The sequence below is a fragment of the Vespula pensylvanica genome, chromosome 5 (genome assembly GCF_014466175.1).
Source record: "Vespula pensylvanica isolate Volc-1 chromosome 5, ASM1446617v1, whole genome shotgun sequence".
NCBI classification, from domain to species: Eukaryota; Metazoa; Arthropoda; class Insecta; order Hymenoptera; family Vespidae; genus Vespula; species Vespula pensylvanica.
In genome coordinates, this window is record NC_057689.1 from 9,105,022 (window position 1) to 9,121,659 (window position 16,638).

Genomic DNA, 16,638 nt, shown 5'->3' on the forward strand with positions numbered 1-16,638 from the left:
TTTAACACGTGTATCTACGTTAAAAATCGATGAGATGTACGCGTTCGTGAGGATAGAAGAAAAAGAAAAAGAAAAGAAAAAAGGGAGAAAACAAAAACAGAACTAAAAAAAAATGTACGCAATGGAAGAAAGTGCGGGAACGAGAAAACATTCAGAACTTAAGTTTTACAATTACCAAAAAAGAAAAAGAAAGGACGATGATAAATTTCAAGAAAAGAAAAAGAAAAAAGAAAGAAAGAAAGAAAGAAAGAAATCAGAATTGCGATAAACAACAAAATGATAATAATAAGATAATGTCAATACTCACGCGCCCATTAAACGATGCAGACGCTTGCCATGGGCAAGTCGACGGATGGTCTGGTTGATGACAGTCCTTTCGAACGTTCCTATTTGGGAAACGACCTCGAGACAAAAATAATTCCGCTTTCTCTCTTTCTCTTTTTCTCTTTCTGTCTCTGTCTTTCTGTCTTTCTTTCACTTTGCTCAAAAAAAGGAAGCCAATAAATAAGGAAGCAAGCAACGAAAGTGACAATCTATCTCCCTCTTCGTTTCTATTATCTCTCCCTTTCTCTCTCTTTCTTTTTTTCTCTTTCTCTCTCTCTCTCTCTCTCTCTCTCTTTCTCTCTCTCTCTCTCTCTTTTTCAAGAGAGAGAACGCGATCCACGCGCGTTCCTAGAACACGCTCGTTTCCTTTGTGCGTGGTATGTCGCGTCGTGGACGGATGTAAACAACAAGTAGTACGGAGCTTGCGCTCTTGCCCGGAAGCTTCGCCACGGAGCACACAGAGCTTTCTGTCTGTATAATGTTCTATAACGCGGCTGGCTACGTGCATAGTCGCTCCCTCAACTCCCCCTTTTTTCCATCCACCTCCCTCCCTTCGAAGCATCTATCCATCTCTCTTTCTCTCTCTCTCTCTCTCTCTCTCTCTCTATCTATCTATCTATCTCTTTCTCTCTCTGTCTCTGTCTCTGTCTCTCTGTTCAGTCTCTCTTTCTCACACATACACACACACACATTCTCTTATTCGTTTGTAGACTCCCTCTCGCTCGTCCCTACACCCCTGCCAAGGCCTCAGAAGTTACGTCGCCACCAACGCATCAACCCCCGTGCGATCCATGGCGCTGTAATGGCGCTCCCGTTGGTTATGGGGTTGGTTGCCGCGAGAAGCCACCCCCATGCATCGGGGAAAGACGATCAATACGTAACCCTGCGATACGGTTCTCTCTCTCCCTCTTTATCTTTCTATCTCACTCGCTCTGTTTCTCTATACATTACCTATAGCTTCCTCCTTTCTCTCTCTCTCTCTCTCCCTCTCCTCTTTCTGTCTGTATATTATATATATATATATATATATATATATATATATATATATATATATATATATAATGTATATGTATATATATGTATGTATGTATGTATATATATATATATATCACACATATGTATACACACAATCACTCACTCAGCCGACTACGTAACGTTAAGCCCAATATTATGCATAATGTATACGTATACTGCATTCTCTTCCTGTCTGAATAAATTCCTTTGAAAAGAATTCTGGTTTGTTGGAATTCTCTACGTGTAACACGTTTACTAGCATTGTTTGTTTCTTCATTTGTTCGTTCGTCTGTGTTTTTTTTTCTTATCTTTTCTCTCCTCACTTTTCCCCCTCCCACTTCTCCATAATCAATTACTTACCAAATAAAATATTTTTATACCAATGAGAAAATATTTAAATACAAAAGACAAAAATACATCGAGAGAGGAATTAAAAGATGTGAACGATAATGGACGATCGATTATTTCTCAATGAAGCTTACATCCGTGATATTAAAATGTATACGATAATACTTGCCCATTATGTTCTACCCACACGACGAATAAAAAATGTTGAATGATCGAACGCGTGTTTTTTCTTTTATTAATCTTTTGTTTCCTTTATTTTTTCTTTCCTTTTTTTCTTTTTTCCTCTTCTAGACGCATATAATAACATTGTTGGCGAGCCTGACAAGGCCAGCGTAGGCGTCCCGAGCGATCCCGTTCGCTGTCAATGCTTTATCGTCGTCCTTCAAGGAAGAAAGTTTATTTCTCATATATATATACGTGTGTGTGTGTGTATGTGTGTGTATGTATGTATAGTACATACATCAAACGTGAAATTTTTTAATTTTTTTACGAACAGAACTTCTGCGATTTCTTGATCATTGTCAATTTGATATCATTTTCAACGATATCATATTGATTGAACAATTTCTATAATATCGTCGATTATATCAGTTTATTAAATAATGTTATTGTATTTTATTTTCTTAAATATAAATTCGAATTTAATTAAAAATTCTTTTATATCGATAAAATATAAATATCTGTTTCGTAGGAGCTTTGAAGATGATAAAGAACAGTTAACGTCGATTTATACTCGACGAAAATTCTCCCTCTTTTGAATGTTGCGACCCTGACAACGCCCATGAGGGGTGGATTTAGTCCATAATTACGGGTACTGCCCCACGGATCTGCTTCACGACGGATTCACCTAAACGAGCGAGAGAGAACGAATTCTCCCCGTGTACTTTCCTTCCTTCCACCCTCTTCCACCGTTCCCATTTATCTCTGCCCGATCCTCCCTCGCGAGAGTATAACTGGGAGATTCGTTATATCTCGTCAATCTCGAGTGTTACCTGTCATACAGCTGAGTTTCTTTCCGATATCGTGGCTCTATTATTATTACGTAAACGTTGAAAAATATTACGAAACTTTCCAATTCAATAAATTGGATCTTACATCATTTCAGAGTCCATTTAAAGTTTTTTAATATTATATATAAACTATTCATTTTGTTCGATGAACAAATTAGTCGAATAACAAATTTGTTGAAATAATTCAAATGGATATGTTTACCTGTTTGCTTATATACACATTTATGTACACATACATATATATATATATATATATATATATATATATCATTAATAAATAATTTATATATCAATAGTAATATATATATATATATACTACTATATTCTCTTTAATTTATAGATTAATCGTATATCAATTGATAGTAGAAAAGAAGAAACTTCTCAATTTGATAAATTGAATTTTACATCACTTTAAAGTCTTTCATGAGTTTTTTAATATATAAACTACTCATTTTGCTCGACAAATAAATTAGTATCGTTATTTGTTGAAAATATTTTGAATTTGTTGGAATAATCTAAATATCTGTCTGTCTGTAAGACATATATATATATATATATATATATATATATATATATATTTATGTACATATATACACATTAATCATTAATGTATATCAGTAGTAATATACACACATAAAAAATACGATTTTCTTTGATTTTATAGTTTAATCATATATCAGATAAAAGAATATAACAATCAGATTTACTCGATAATCATAACAATCCGATTAACGATTTCGCGAATAGACGATATAAATCGCGAACTTCGCACGTTCATAAACGATATATAAACGATCGTAAAGATTGAGAGAAGTAAGATCATCCATGATTGGATTTGGCAATAACAGAAGAGAGTGCACACCCACTCTCACCGGCCTACCTGCGATCGACCAGGTACAAGTGAGAGAAATAAATATGCTATAGATATAACTCTAACGAACATGAACGAAGGGTCGTTTCGTTCGCACGCTCTCTTATGCAAGCGTACAAGCAATATAAGTAAGCCTGTCTCACAGAAAGACCGTTAGAAAAATATACTTGCTTACATTGTGTATGAGAGCAATCGTTTATATGCTACAATGATGATTGTCTCATTTTCACTCTTTCTTTCACACGTAATACTATTTATAGCAACAAACCTTTATCGCATATAAGAACTTCGAAGGACAATTATAGTACGTATGTGTTTTGTAAATCGCCTCTGTGAATCACGTTTTATATTTTATAACGATTACCAATACGACTACGCCTACTTCCTCCTCCTCTTCCTTCTTCTGTTTTTCCTCCTCCTCTCAATCTCACGTTCATTGTTTAGTCTATTCTACGCCGGGGTTAATCGCGGTCGCGTAAATTCACCACACAGAGAGTTATTTTCAAATCCAAACTTAATGGTTTCCTTCAGTCTCTCTTTCAAGATTATCTTAAATCGTTCTTGTTACTACGGAATTTCTACTTATAAACGTTTCTGAAGGCGTTACCTCGCTCGGAAGGAATTTATTTATAATCGAGATAATTTTTCAATTATTCTTTTTTTTTATCCAAAATAACCATATATGACGATCTAATTTTCAAATAAAAATAATATCCATCAACTTTGGCAATATATATATATATATATATATATATATATATATATGTATGTATGATCAACGAACGTTTCTCACTATAAAGAGAAAGTCACGACTACGAATCGATTTCCTTTCCATTAGAATCTCTTTGGGGGTCGATTACTGGATGACCTTGGACCCTGGAAGAACGCCCTGTCCAATGTCGACAGATCACGAACGTACTTTCTCGTTCGTATGGAATCGAGAGTATTTGGGTCAGTTCGAGCATGCGATCGAAATTTATTCGTCCTTACGAATTCTATCATCAGTGTCGATAATATTTCAATATATTCACATATGAATATATTTCGTGAACAAGAAATTATTTGTTACTATGCTAAATGTGGTAAATTTACATAAGAGAATCTTACCTTCACCAGCTCGTTATTGTAATCATTTCGTAATTATCTTTGTAAAAAGTATGAATCCATATATATATATATTTGAATATATATATATATATATATATATGCATGCATATGTGTATATATGTGTATATATGTATATATATATGTATATATATATATATATATATAAAATATCTCCAAGAAAATTGAAAGTATTCATTTTAAATAAATATTGTCCTATTTTCTATGCATTCTATTTTTCAATACATTCAACTAGGTTCAACGACCTCGTCAATTAACAGAATCATCATCTTAAGGTTAACATGTAATAATGAATCAAATTGTATTCTTTTGTTTATCGTTTTAAGAAAGTATAATCTATTATCTAAATATCTACACACATATACACATACTACATGCATGCACGAATGCATACATGCACACAGGCGCACAAGACAACGGGTAATGTTTCATTCCTAAATGAAGATATTTACGACGATATTATTGCGGACGAGTGTATTGCAATTCGTAAGGTACAAATAGTACAAAGGGTATAAGAGTACAAATATTGCGTTAGGAACTAGAGTATGCGGACATAGAAAAAGTACAGTAGTTTAAAGACGTGACATATAAAGAGATATCTTGCTTTCATTTCTTTTTTTTGCATTTTTTCCTTTCCTTTTTTCTTTTTTTTTCCTTTTTTCTTTACTATTATTTTTTTTTTCATTATTTTGCTCTTTCATTCCTTTACTTCATCTATCGGGGCGAGTAGAATCCGAAACAATTCGTGACTTCCCCTGCGTTTTATGTAATATCATCAAGAAGAAAGACTCGCGCTGAGACCTCGTCAATGTTCTCAAGGAATAGGTAGGAGTAGGATGCATCGAAAATGTATCAAGAATGTGCATCGAGAGTACACGAAAAAGAAAGAGAAAGAGTGATAGGAAGAAAGAGAGACAAAGAGACAAAGAGAGAAACAAAAAGAGAGGGAGTAGATTAAAATGAGAAAATTTATACTTTGACTCTTTGAAATACGAACTAGAAATCGGAGACAGAGATCTCGTCGCGAGTCCCGTTTTTAAAAACGTAACGTTTTCGCGCATTAAAACTTACAACTAACGTTATAATAAATATTATAATAGAACAACGCAATAATAAATATATATATATAAATATATATATATAAATATATATATATATATATATATATATATATATATAGAAAGAGATTTATATTTGTGTGTATGTATATGTGTGTATGTATGTGTGTGTGTGTGTGTATAATATAGGAAGAGAATCATGTCGACACCACTAGTCTAAACACTGAGAGGATCCTTTCCGTATTTTTACAGCCGTCTTAGACTAGTCTAATACTTATATATATATATATATATATATATATACATATATAATATATGCATACATACATACATATATATATATATATGTATATATATATATTACAAAATTCGAGTTTGTTCGTTCCAACCGATTAATTAACTATAACTATAACTGTATGTATATATATATATATACACAGTCATTGCGATAAACTGTACGTTAATAAAGCGTCTAGCACAAAACACGCATTAACTATATAAATGTTTCTTATTATTACTATAATCTACGATTTTATATCTTTTCTCTTATCTTCCTTTACCACTCTGCACATAAACACACACACGCACACACAAACACATTTAAATACATGAATGATTCTTACGCGTTCGCTCAACGAACACTCATACAGATAAACTCGTACTTTCTCTCTCTCTCTCTCTCTCTCTCTCTCTCTCTCTCTCTCTCTCTCTCTTTCTCACATTCGCAGAAGATTCTTTTCTGACGTTTATTATTCGTATAATAATAATAATAATAATAATAATAATAATAATAATAATAATAATAATAATAATAGTAATAGTAATAGTAATAGTAATAGTATTAATAATAATAATAATGATGATGATGATGATGATGATGATGATGATGATGATGATGATGATGATGATGATCATGATCATGATGGTGATGATGATCATGATGATGATAAAATAATAATAATAATAATATTAATACTACTACTACTAATAATAATAATAATAAAAATTCGAGTAGGTCATCTCAGATTCACGATCGTATTTCAATTACGATCGATCTTGATCCCCCATTTGCTTATCGCAAGCTTTGGACAGTACTCTCGACGGATTAAAAGGCTTTGTGATATGGTTAGCCATTGTACTCTGTTCCCATTTTTCTTCTCAAATTTTTCTTTCTTCATAATTTTCTTTTCTTTTTTTCCTATTTATTCGAATATATTATATTATATGTATTTATATGTATGCATGTATGCATGTATGCATGTATGCATGTATGCATGTATGTATGTATGTATGTATGTATGTATGTATGTATGTATGTATGTATGTATGTATGTATGTATGTATGTATGTATGTATGTATGTATGTATGTATGTATGTATGTATGTATGTATGTATGTATGTATGTATGTATGTATGTATGTATGTATGTATGTATGTATGCATGTATGTATGTATGCATGTATGCATGTATGCATGTATGTATGTATATATGTATGCATGTATGTATGTATGCATGTCTGTATGTATGTATGTATATATGGATTTTTGTATGTACGTTCATACATACTATAATATATCATATATTTCGAATAAACGACGGTTTTATCACTGTGAATAATAGTGCTAAAAGATTCAATCTTAAGAAAAAATGACGGTTTAAATATATTATACATATATTATTATTATTATTATCCTAGGGTGTATCTACGTGCGCGTAGAATAAACTAGAGACTCGTGCTATAGAACTATCTCATTCGATGGGACGAACGTGAATATCTATCTACTCTATGACGTTATTACGATCATACAGACGATATTCTGTACGATAATTTAGAATCTCTTGTTTGTTTCTTTGCGTGTCTCTATGTATATATGTATGTATGTATGTATGTATGTATGTATGTATGTATGTATGTACGTATGTATGTATGTATATGAAGATAATATGTACGTGATATCTATCATCCAGACTTGTTCCAACGTTCAATAAATAATTACGATGAATAACGACGAACCGACTAAATGGATTTGACCTAACGTTTAAAATATCTAAATCAACTATCAATCGCAAACCCCCCAACCATTATCCTGATAATTCCTTTAAATAATTATTTTATTTTTATTTCCTTTTCTTTCGATCATTTTATTTTATTTTTATTTTTTTTTTCTTTAGATAAATCACTTATACGTGGACGCGACAAGTACTATTTAAGTTGTAGTTTGTACTACTTGGAAGACGGATGTCCGTGAGAGCGAAGAAATTGTTGTACCGATGATTATTATTATTATTATTTGGTGGATCTCGATTGAACAGAAATTACGGAAAGCGTAACTGATCTGTCACTCCTCGTATAATTCCTACTTATTACATATTGAATCGAAATCGTCCTTCCGTTTTATAATCCTTATCATCATCTTTTATCTCGTCGTATTATAATTGACGCTTCCAACGAGTATTTTATACCAATCGGAATCGTTACGATCGATCCTTCCTATCATACCTACAATAATTCAATCTATGAACGAAGTATAATATTGTTTTCGATGAATCGAACGATTTCTCTATCTCATAAGATAAATCTATTTCTGTGGAATTAAAGAGGTTCAATAAACGTAAAAGTTGTATATAGCTTTTTTTTTTGAAAACTATATATATAGAAAGCAATACGACGAGAAAGATACTCCGCTTTTTTCGTTTCTTTTTTTTCTTTTTCCTCTTCTTATTATTCTTTTTCTTCGAAGGACTAGATAAAAAGGAACAGAAGGGGAAAGGGTGGAAAATAGGGAAGGGAATATGAGGGTAAAAAATGTGAGGCGATTAGAAAATTTTGTCTCGAAGGAATATTATCGTATCAATTAAATGAAATACGATGACGGATCGTTCTCGGCAATGGCGTCGAGTTTGCCCGGCAAGGTTCTGGGTCGTTGAGGGGCCGTGGTCTTCCAGACGACTTCACGGGACCCCTTACGTCACATGTAGGTCGGTTTCACCTTGTACGCTCTCTTCCATACTTCGCAGAGGCAAACGGTGCTGTGAAACCTGTAGAAAATCGCCAGCGGCATGGAAACGTGAGTTATTATGGTCCAGGCCCAAAGACCGTAAAAATGCAACTGCACCGGATGCGACTCAGCTCGTGATTTTTCAAGCGTGTTAATCGCCCACATAGCCAGATTAGTCACCAAAAGAAATGTGACGATTTCTCTACCTGGCTTTCTTCTTATTTGTTTCGCAGTAGCTACCGATCTTCTCGAAGCGTCTAATATGAAGATAGTCTGACAAGTGGTTTGAACTACGCTTGCCAAAGCAGTCACCAATACTAAGACGGTGTGTTTCTGTAGTGTAAAGTGTCCACCAATGATCGTGAACGTCGAATAGATGAACATACCAGTTTGTGCGGCTACTAAAAGTATATTGTCCAATTCCAAATTCCTACCACCGTCGTAACGAAGTTTACGCATTTGGAACATCCCTATTAGGGTTCCCAGAGTAGACATTCCATAAAGTGTCAACTCGCAAATGTTTACTTCCGTTACCGCCAAGCTTACCAACTCTGGACGAGATATTAGGACGAAGAATAGTATCAAGGATATTATCGTTAGCACCAATATAAAAATGCCGACGAAGAGACCCTTGTGGGCACGGGCACAGTCGACGCTGTAATGATGCGGCGATCTTCTGTCGAAATCGTAAAGTTATATTTATATTCTTATATATAAATGATATCAATTAATACTTTATCAAAATTATTATCAAATGTTACTTTATCAAAAATTACTGTCATTTTCGATTACCTGTAAGCGTGAGCGTGATGACGAGATCCCGGAGGAGTCATTGTTTTCGCGAACATTGTTTTAGATATGTTCTTCCACATGACGTACAAAATAGCGGCGCATATCAAGCTGTACTCTATCGTGCAAGGAAAAAGAAACGGACTGGCGTCCTGAACCAACGATCCCATGATATTCGTTCTTCTACATTCGAACATATGATGAGGACCCTTCAATCCTCTTGGTACTCTCAGATGTTCGCCATGATGAACATGGCTGTGTCCACCGAGATGGAATCCACCCTTCATACCTGTAATTCATCGAGGTTAGTTATATGCACTTCGCCAACCAAACCAAACCAAACCAAAACAAACAAACCGAAATCAAACAAACGAACAACGTAGCAAACAAACATAGTAAACACGGCAAACACCGTGTTTTCCTTTTACCTAGTCTATGTGAAATCCTCAGAGAATTGTTTTCCGGATTGTAAAACGTGAGAATCTCGTGCTTCGTTTCTTGAACCAAAACATTCAACCAAACGGAGAGATTCGTACCGATCATATGCATCAGACCGAAACGCGCGACTATCCGATGACGATGTACCTTCATTTGCTGCAACATGAAATCCTTCAATTTTCCGATTACTACCGTTGTATCGATTAACGTTAACGGTTAGCTAGATAGTATGTCCAGAGATGATATCGATCTCGTTTCTAATCGATTCGTTTCTCATCTCGCTTTCCGAGCAAGAGAAGATCAAAGAAGAAATAAGCTTGGGGTAGGAGTGTCTCGGGGGTTGTTCACCCTTCTGTTTCATTAACCTCGTGGCCGGCTTTCGTCGATGTATAATCAAGCATATATACATAGTTATTATATCATGTATGCACACATACGTTTATACACACACATATATATATATATATATATAAACATGTATACATATATACATTATATATACATATTCAGGCTCAATCGACTCAAAACGAATCGTTCAGAATAAAAACAAATTTTCGTCTCTTTTCTGAATTTCAATATTTAAGGAATGAATATAATAATATCGTATCGTATTAGAAACAAAACAAAACAAAATACTTGTTTGGTCTTACCTCGTTGTTTAGAAATATGAAGTACATTTGAATGAAGATGAAAGCCATTCTAGTAGCTGGTGTTAGTGCCAGCATTATGTTGTGACACTTGGTGTTACGTTCCAACTCGAAATATTGGCCAAATTCAAGACCAGAATAAATCATCGAACCGATACCAAAAGCGACTGCGCCCATTCGAAGATAAAAGCTACCATAATGTTGTATAGGTCGTATCACCGTCATATGAGGACATCCTGTATCAGGTGCATCGCTATCGCCTCCAGCACCGCTCGATGATCTCGATGAATCCAAATCGCATACGTCCTTCTGTTTTTCTATAAATACAAAATCATCATTCAGTTTTTCATTTCCATTACGTGTATATAAATTGTTATATGTATTGGATCGACCAATAAGCGATGTCGAAATTTTCAATATTTTCAATAATTTCATATTCGATATTGATCAATCCGATAATATTTGTAATATTACTTGTTAAAAATGGTAATATTATTATCCAAACCAATACGTATGTATATATCTATCTTTTATTTCCATTACGTTTATACAAATTGTTATATGTAATGGATCGATCAATAAAAGATATCAAAATTTTTAATATTTTATATTTAATTAAACAACATCGTATTCGATATTAATCAATCCGATAACATCTGTAATATTTTTTATTGAAAATTTTAACATTATTTTCCAACTAATAATACGTATGTACATATGTATGTATTTGTTATATATGATTTATTACATATACATTTTATATTAGTATAAAAAATAAACATAACTAATAATAACTCCTCATATAAAAACGTACATAATAATAAACATAACAAAATATAGTGCATATATATATATATATATATATATATATATATAACAAAAAATAGCAAATATCTAATGAATTGCAATCCGTTTTGAATTTTCGATAAAAAAAAAGATAGAAAGAAATAAAATAATAAAAATAAAAGAAGGAAAGAGAAATAAAAAACTATCGAACTTACTTGGCTTTGGTTTGCCATCCCTGAGTAGCATACCATACATGTACATCAGGAAGATCATGCTGCCAAAGTATAGGTAAAGGTAAAATGCCTCGTAGAAAGATGGCGGTATATAGGTAGATATCACTTCCGCCATGGGAAAGGCGATTCCCATTACGACGAGAAGTTTTCCATACAGGGCACTCAGGGTCGTCGCAAGAGCGTCGCTGCGTCAGAAACGGAAATTGAAGTTGAAACGAGGCGTACGTCTTCTCGTTTCGTGAACGAGACGATGGGGGATGGTGGATGGAAGAGAGGGAGGAAGGGAGAAAAGAGGTAAGCCGAAATAAATTCGCATCGTTCCGCATTTTCCTTTTCTTTCTTATTTTCTCTCTCTCTCTCTCTCTCTCTCTCTCTCTCTCTCTCTCTCTCTCTCTCTCTCTCTCTCTCTCTCTCTCTCTCTCTCTGTCTCTATCTCTTATTATCTTTTTTTTCGTCTGGCAGACTCTACACAAACGTGGCAGAAAAACGTTTATAATTCATGATGAGAGAAAAAGAGAAAGAGAGAAAGAGAGAGAAAGAGAGAGAAAGAGAGAGAGAGAGAGATAAAGATAAAAAGAATTTCGTGATATCCGATGGATGCTTTACAACGTAACGATACGATTGGTCACAAATAACGTCTCTCAAACCCTGCTCCCCCCTTTTCACCAAATCCGAGCCACCCACCCACCTTTAAGAATTGGCTCAATTACGCGTAATCGCATGCCTCGCTCGCCTATAAGCGACCGTATTTGATTCCTAAAGTACCGGTAATTGCGATATAGACGTACGTCAGGATAACACGGAGGATCACGTGAAATTTCCGTGGTTTATATCGCTGAGCACTCTCCTCCCTCCTTCCTCCTCCCTTTTTCTCCATTCCTTCTTCGTACCTCTTACGAACATATATATTATACGAAACGAATTCGCAATGAAAATCAACCGATACAGACAACTATTTCCTTCGACATGATTTATTAGAAACGTTCTTTGATAACGCGTATGCGACGGTTAATATACAATGTAAATATTTAATTAAATAGAACAATAATATCTTTTGAAACAGATTGTATAAAAGTTAAGGGAATGAAGAGGATAGAGATAAAGAAGAGAAAGGGGGGAAGAGAAAAAAGAAAAAAGAAAAAAAAGAAAGAAAGGAGAAAGAAAGAAAAACGAGATAAATCAAAGGTTAACAGGTTTAACGTGTATACAAACGCAAACACTCACCATCCGAGATTCTTCCACTTGCGATCGTCGGCAACCTCGAGGAAGGTCGGTGCTGGATAACAAACCGTTGGTATCGGCTGAGAGGAACATGGTAGGGCCAGTGCATACTGAGGTGACCGATGGGCACGTGAGGGTGAGCTACTACTGTGTCTAGACAGCGTTTCCGGCGAAACGATTACCGCAGATGGCGAGGCCGGTGATGGCAAAGCGGCTGGCAATCCTGGCCAGCTGCACAGACCGTGTTTCTTCCTTATTTCTATTTTATCCTTTCCTCCCCTCTCTTTCTCATTCACTTCCATCATCGTATACGAATCACGGTCCTTAATTTCTAAACGATTCTATAGGGAATCCTCTCTGCTAAAAGAGACGATTGATCCGATACCAGCTTCCTATCTCTCTCTCTCTCTCTCTCTCTCTCTCTCTCTCTCTCTCTCTCTCTCTATCTATCTATCTATCTATCTATCTATCTATCTATCTATCTATTTATCTATCCGTATCTCTTATCCTCAATTTTATTATCGGACATCGATCAATCGTAGACGTGAAAGAGAAAAAAAATGTGTCTCTCGAGACAACATTACTATCATCGCTATAATATTTTTGGATCAATCGTTCGCAACACAATCGTAATTTCTATTCCGCTAATCGTCGTTTTTCGTAAGATAAGAAAAAAGAGATAGGGATAGAAATAGAAAGAGAGAGAAAAAGAGAGAGAGAATATTATACACGACAATTACACTTTGAAATTTTTCTCGATGGACATTTATCTATCATTTGCACACTTCTCTTTTTCCCTTTTCTCTCTCTTTTTTTCTCTGGAAAGAACTTATTATAACGCTAACGAGACCGTTCTCCTATGTATACCGACCGAATGAAAATAAGAAGAAAAAGAAGAAAAAAACAAGAACGCTAGCTTCTTCACAAATCTTATATTTTTCACGATTCAATGAATCACAAAATATCTGTTGAAGAAAACCGTCGACTACCACTGACTACCACGATAAAGACATACATGATGATGATGCACGGTCCGGTTGAATACGAAGAGAGAGACTAAAAAGAAAAAGAGACAGCTTGCAAAGCATAGAAAGTAATTATGGAGTCCTCTTTCTCCCTGTTATTACGCATTAAAAGAGTATTAATTTAATAAAAGTATTAAAAAAAAAAAGAAGAAAAAAAATGCAATCTTGCGTGCGAACAACCTGTTTACTAATTGGTCTATATCCAAGTGTAAACACGTAGGAAGAGTTAATGAAATTTTTAATCGAGTCCGTGAATTTTCTACGTTTTCTATCTCCTTGTATTACATTTCGTTTGAAATTATCGTAATGAAAAAAGGCTTAAAGACGATAATATATACTTTTTTCTATTTTTTTCGTTTCTTTCTATCACGTTAATGTCTCAAATCTCAATGGAAGCACGGTCGGACGTTCGCTTTAAGGTCAGGACGGTGTTGTAACGGTTTGACACATTACATTGACACTGGCTGCAGGAAGAGACCTACTAGTGCTGATGGCTTTGTGAGTGTCATTAGATGACGTAGCAAGTAGCACTTTCTAACGGTCTCTACCGTTTATCTAATAATAGTCCTAACTTATCCTCTTAACTTGACAGCCGATGAATTATGAACCGGTGATTCTGGGAATACCAGGAATATCTTCCTCGTGAAATTCCATATTTGTGGGCAACAATTAAAAGAGATACGTTTTATTGATCGACCTCTGGACTCTTTTAAACCGATCTATACGGACTTTATATAATTGCTCTATATGAACATGGGATCGTGAGATCTGAATTCAATCTGAAATAGAACACACAAATTATCACGGTTCTCGAAAAAGCATAATACAATTTTATTACGGTTTATCCAGGTCAATTATATTAGAGACTAAAAATTGTCCACAATTTTAGCGTTCCATATTGAATCTCAAAAAGAAGATTGAGTTCAGATTTCTGATATTCTTAATTAAGCTTATAATATATATATATATATATATATATATATATATATATATATATATATTTATATATACATATACATATATATATACTTATATATGCATACATATATTATTAAATATAATATATTAGAGATAGAATGTAATATAAAAAGAGTTCAATATGAAATATTTTGAAAAGATATAAGCTATATCGAAATATTCAATATTGAACTACCTTTCATATTTTTTTTCTTATAAATATTTTTAAAAAATTTAGGAAGATATAAAGACGATGTTAAAATTTGCTCACATTGATAAAATGTCTAATAAAAAAATAAATAAAAATAGTAATAGTTCGATAGAAAGGGTCAAAATAAATTTAACGACGAAAAGAAACAGAAAAAAACAGAAAAAAGAGGCCAGACATCATTCCTCGAGTTTACTAAATAATTCTTTTTTATGTATCGTTTCTCTTCGTAACTCCTTTCGAAACGTATAGTACGTAAGTATATACGTACATACCTACATACGTAGTAGAAAGAGTTGACAGTATGGTGACCTATCCAATAGAAGCCACATTCTCTCTTTCTCGTAGGTTGGGAAGAAGAGTCAAGGAGTAAGAGGAAGAGTCTCGGTCCTTTTGACGAGGTACTCGCGCGACGAATTCACGCACGTACACGCGTAACAGGAGGAAGAAAAAGTGCTCAGGTTCGAAATGGGGAGATGAGGATTCGCGAGAGGAAGGAAAGAGAGAGAGAGAGAGAGAGAGAGAGAGAGAGAGAGAGAGAGAGAGAGAGAGAGAGAGAGAGAGAGAGGGACATGGAGCTCATCTCCTGTACCTCCGAAGCTTTTTGAAATAATCACGTAGTGTTGGAGAAGCAGCCGAGCATGAGAGGGTGCTGGTATAGGAGGGCAGTGAGGGGTTGATTCACCGGTTGAGTGCTGCTCTCTCATTGTAGGAACATAGCGTGTCCGTAGCTTGAGAAGTTCCACCCTCTCCCTTCCTCTTCTCTTCTCCTCCTCTCTCTTTCACACACACACACTCTCTCTCTCTCTCTTTATCTATCTATCTATCTATCTATCTATCTATCTATCTATCTATCTATCTATCTATCTATCTATCTATCTATTTATCTATTTATCTATCTATCTAGTTATCTATCTATCTTTCTTTTCCTTTTCTTTTCCTACTTTTCATCCTCATACTCCTCTCATGGAATCTTCTGTCCTTCGCAAAACCCTTCGGGCCATCCCTCAGGAATCCTTCTCGTTGCTTTATTCTTTTCATTCTCGTATTTTAGCAGTCCGCTGCAGTTTGCGGAAGTCACATTCTCCGGATTATTTTCTCGATCTTCTCTCTCTCTCTCTCTCTCTCTCTCTCTCTCTCTCTTCCTCTTTCTTTCTCTTTACTTATATATTCGGTAAACTAAGATAATAAATACTCTTTAATATCGTCGATATCGTTCCAATTTCTCTCTTTTCAATCAACATATATAATACATAGTACATACATATGTCAATAGGTATATATATATATATATATATATATATATATATATGTACATATATATATGGTATGTGAGTGTGTATATATCTGCAAACAAATGTTTCTTCAAAAAATTCTTTTTCGTCCATTCAAACATTTCTTCATATTTTCGATTGCCTTCTCCTACTCAGTAGAAAAATTTCATTTCCTTTGATGCTCCTTTCATCAAAAATGATTATTATTATTACTATTATCTTTATCATTATTATTATCATTATCATTAATATCATCATTATTATTATTATTATTATTATTATTATTATTATTATTGTTGTTGTTGTTGT

General features: G+C 34.2%; 2 protein-coding genes across 5 annotated transcripts in view; both read right to left on the reverse strand.

The window, feature by feature from the left end:
- LOC122629517 (proton channel OtopLc) overlaps positions 1-595 on the reverse strand; it is a 22,930-nt gene extending 22,335 nt beyond the window's left edge. The window contains exon 1 of the mRNA XM_043813017.1: positions 308-595. The gene's annotated coding sequence lies outside the window, so the exon portion shown is untranslated. The remainder of the gene's footprint in view (positions 1-307) is intronic.
- Positions 596-7,406: 6,811 nt separating this feature from the next.
- Positions 7,407-16,638, reverse strand: part of LOC122629519 (proton channel OtopLc-like) — a 17,384-nt gene continuing 8,152 nt past the window's right edge. The window contains exons 5-10 of one of the 4 annotated variants that reach the window (XM_043813031.1): positions 12,869-13,096; positions 11,627-11,829; positions 10,629-10,942; positions 9,969-10,149; positions 9,544-9,829; positions 7,407-9,427 (exon numbers count right to left, since the gene is read on the reverse strand). In XM_043813031.1, coding sequence (XP_043668966.1) covers positions 8,722-9,427; positions 9,544-9,829; positions 9,969-10,149; positions 10,629-10,942; positions 11,627-11,829; positions 12,869-13,096 — 1,918 coding nt within the window. In that variant the 3' untranslated portion in view covers positions 7,407-8,721. The remainder of the gene's footprint in view (positions 9,428-9,543; positions 9,830-9,968; positions 10,150-10,628; positions 10,943-11,626; positions 11,830-12,868; positions 13,097-16,638) is intronic. The other 3 variants (XM_043813030.1, XM_043813029.1, XM_043813032.1) reach the window with 3 other exon arrangements.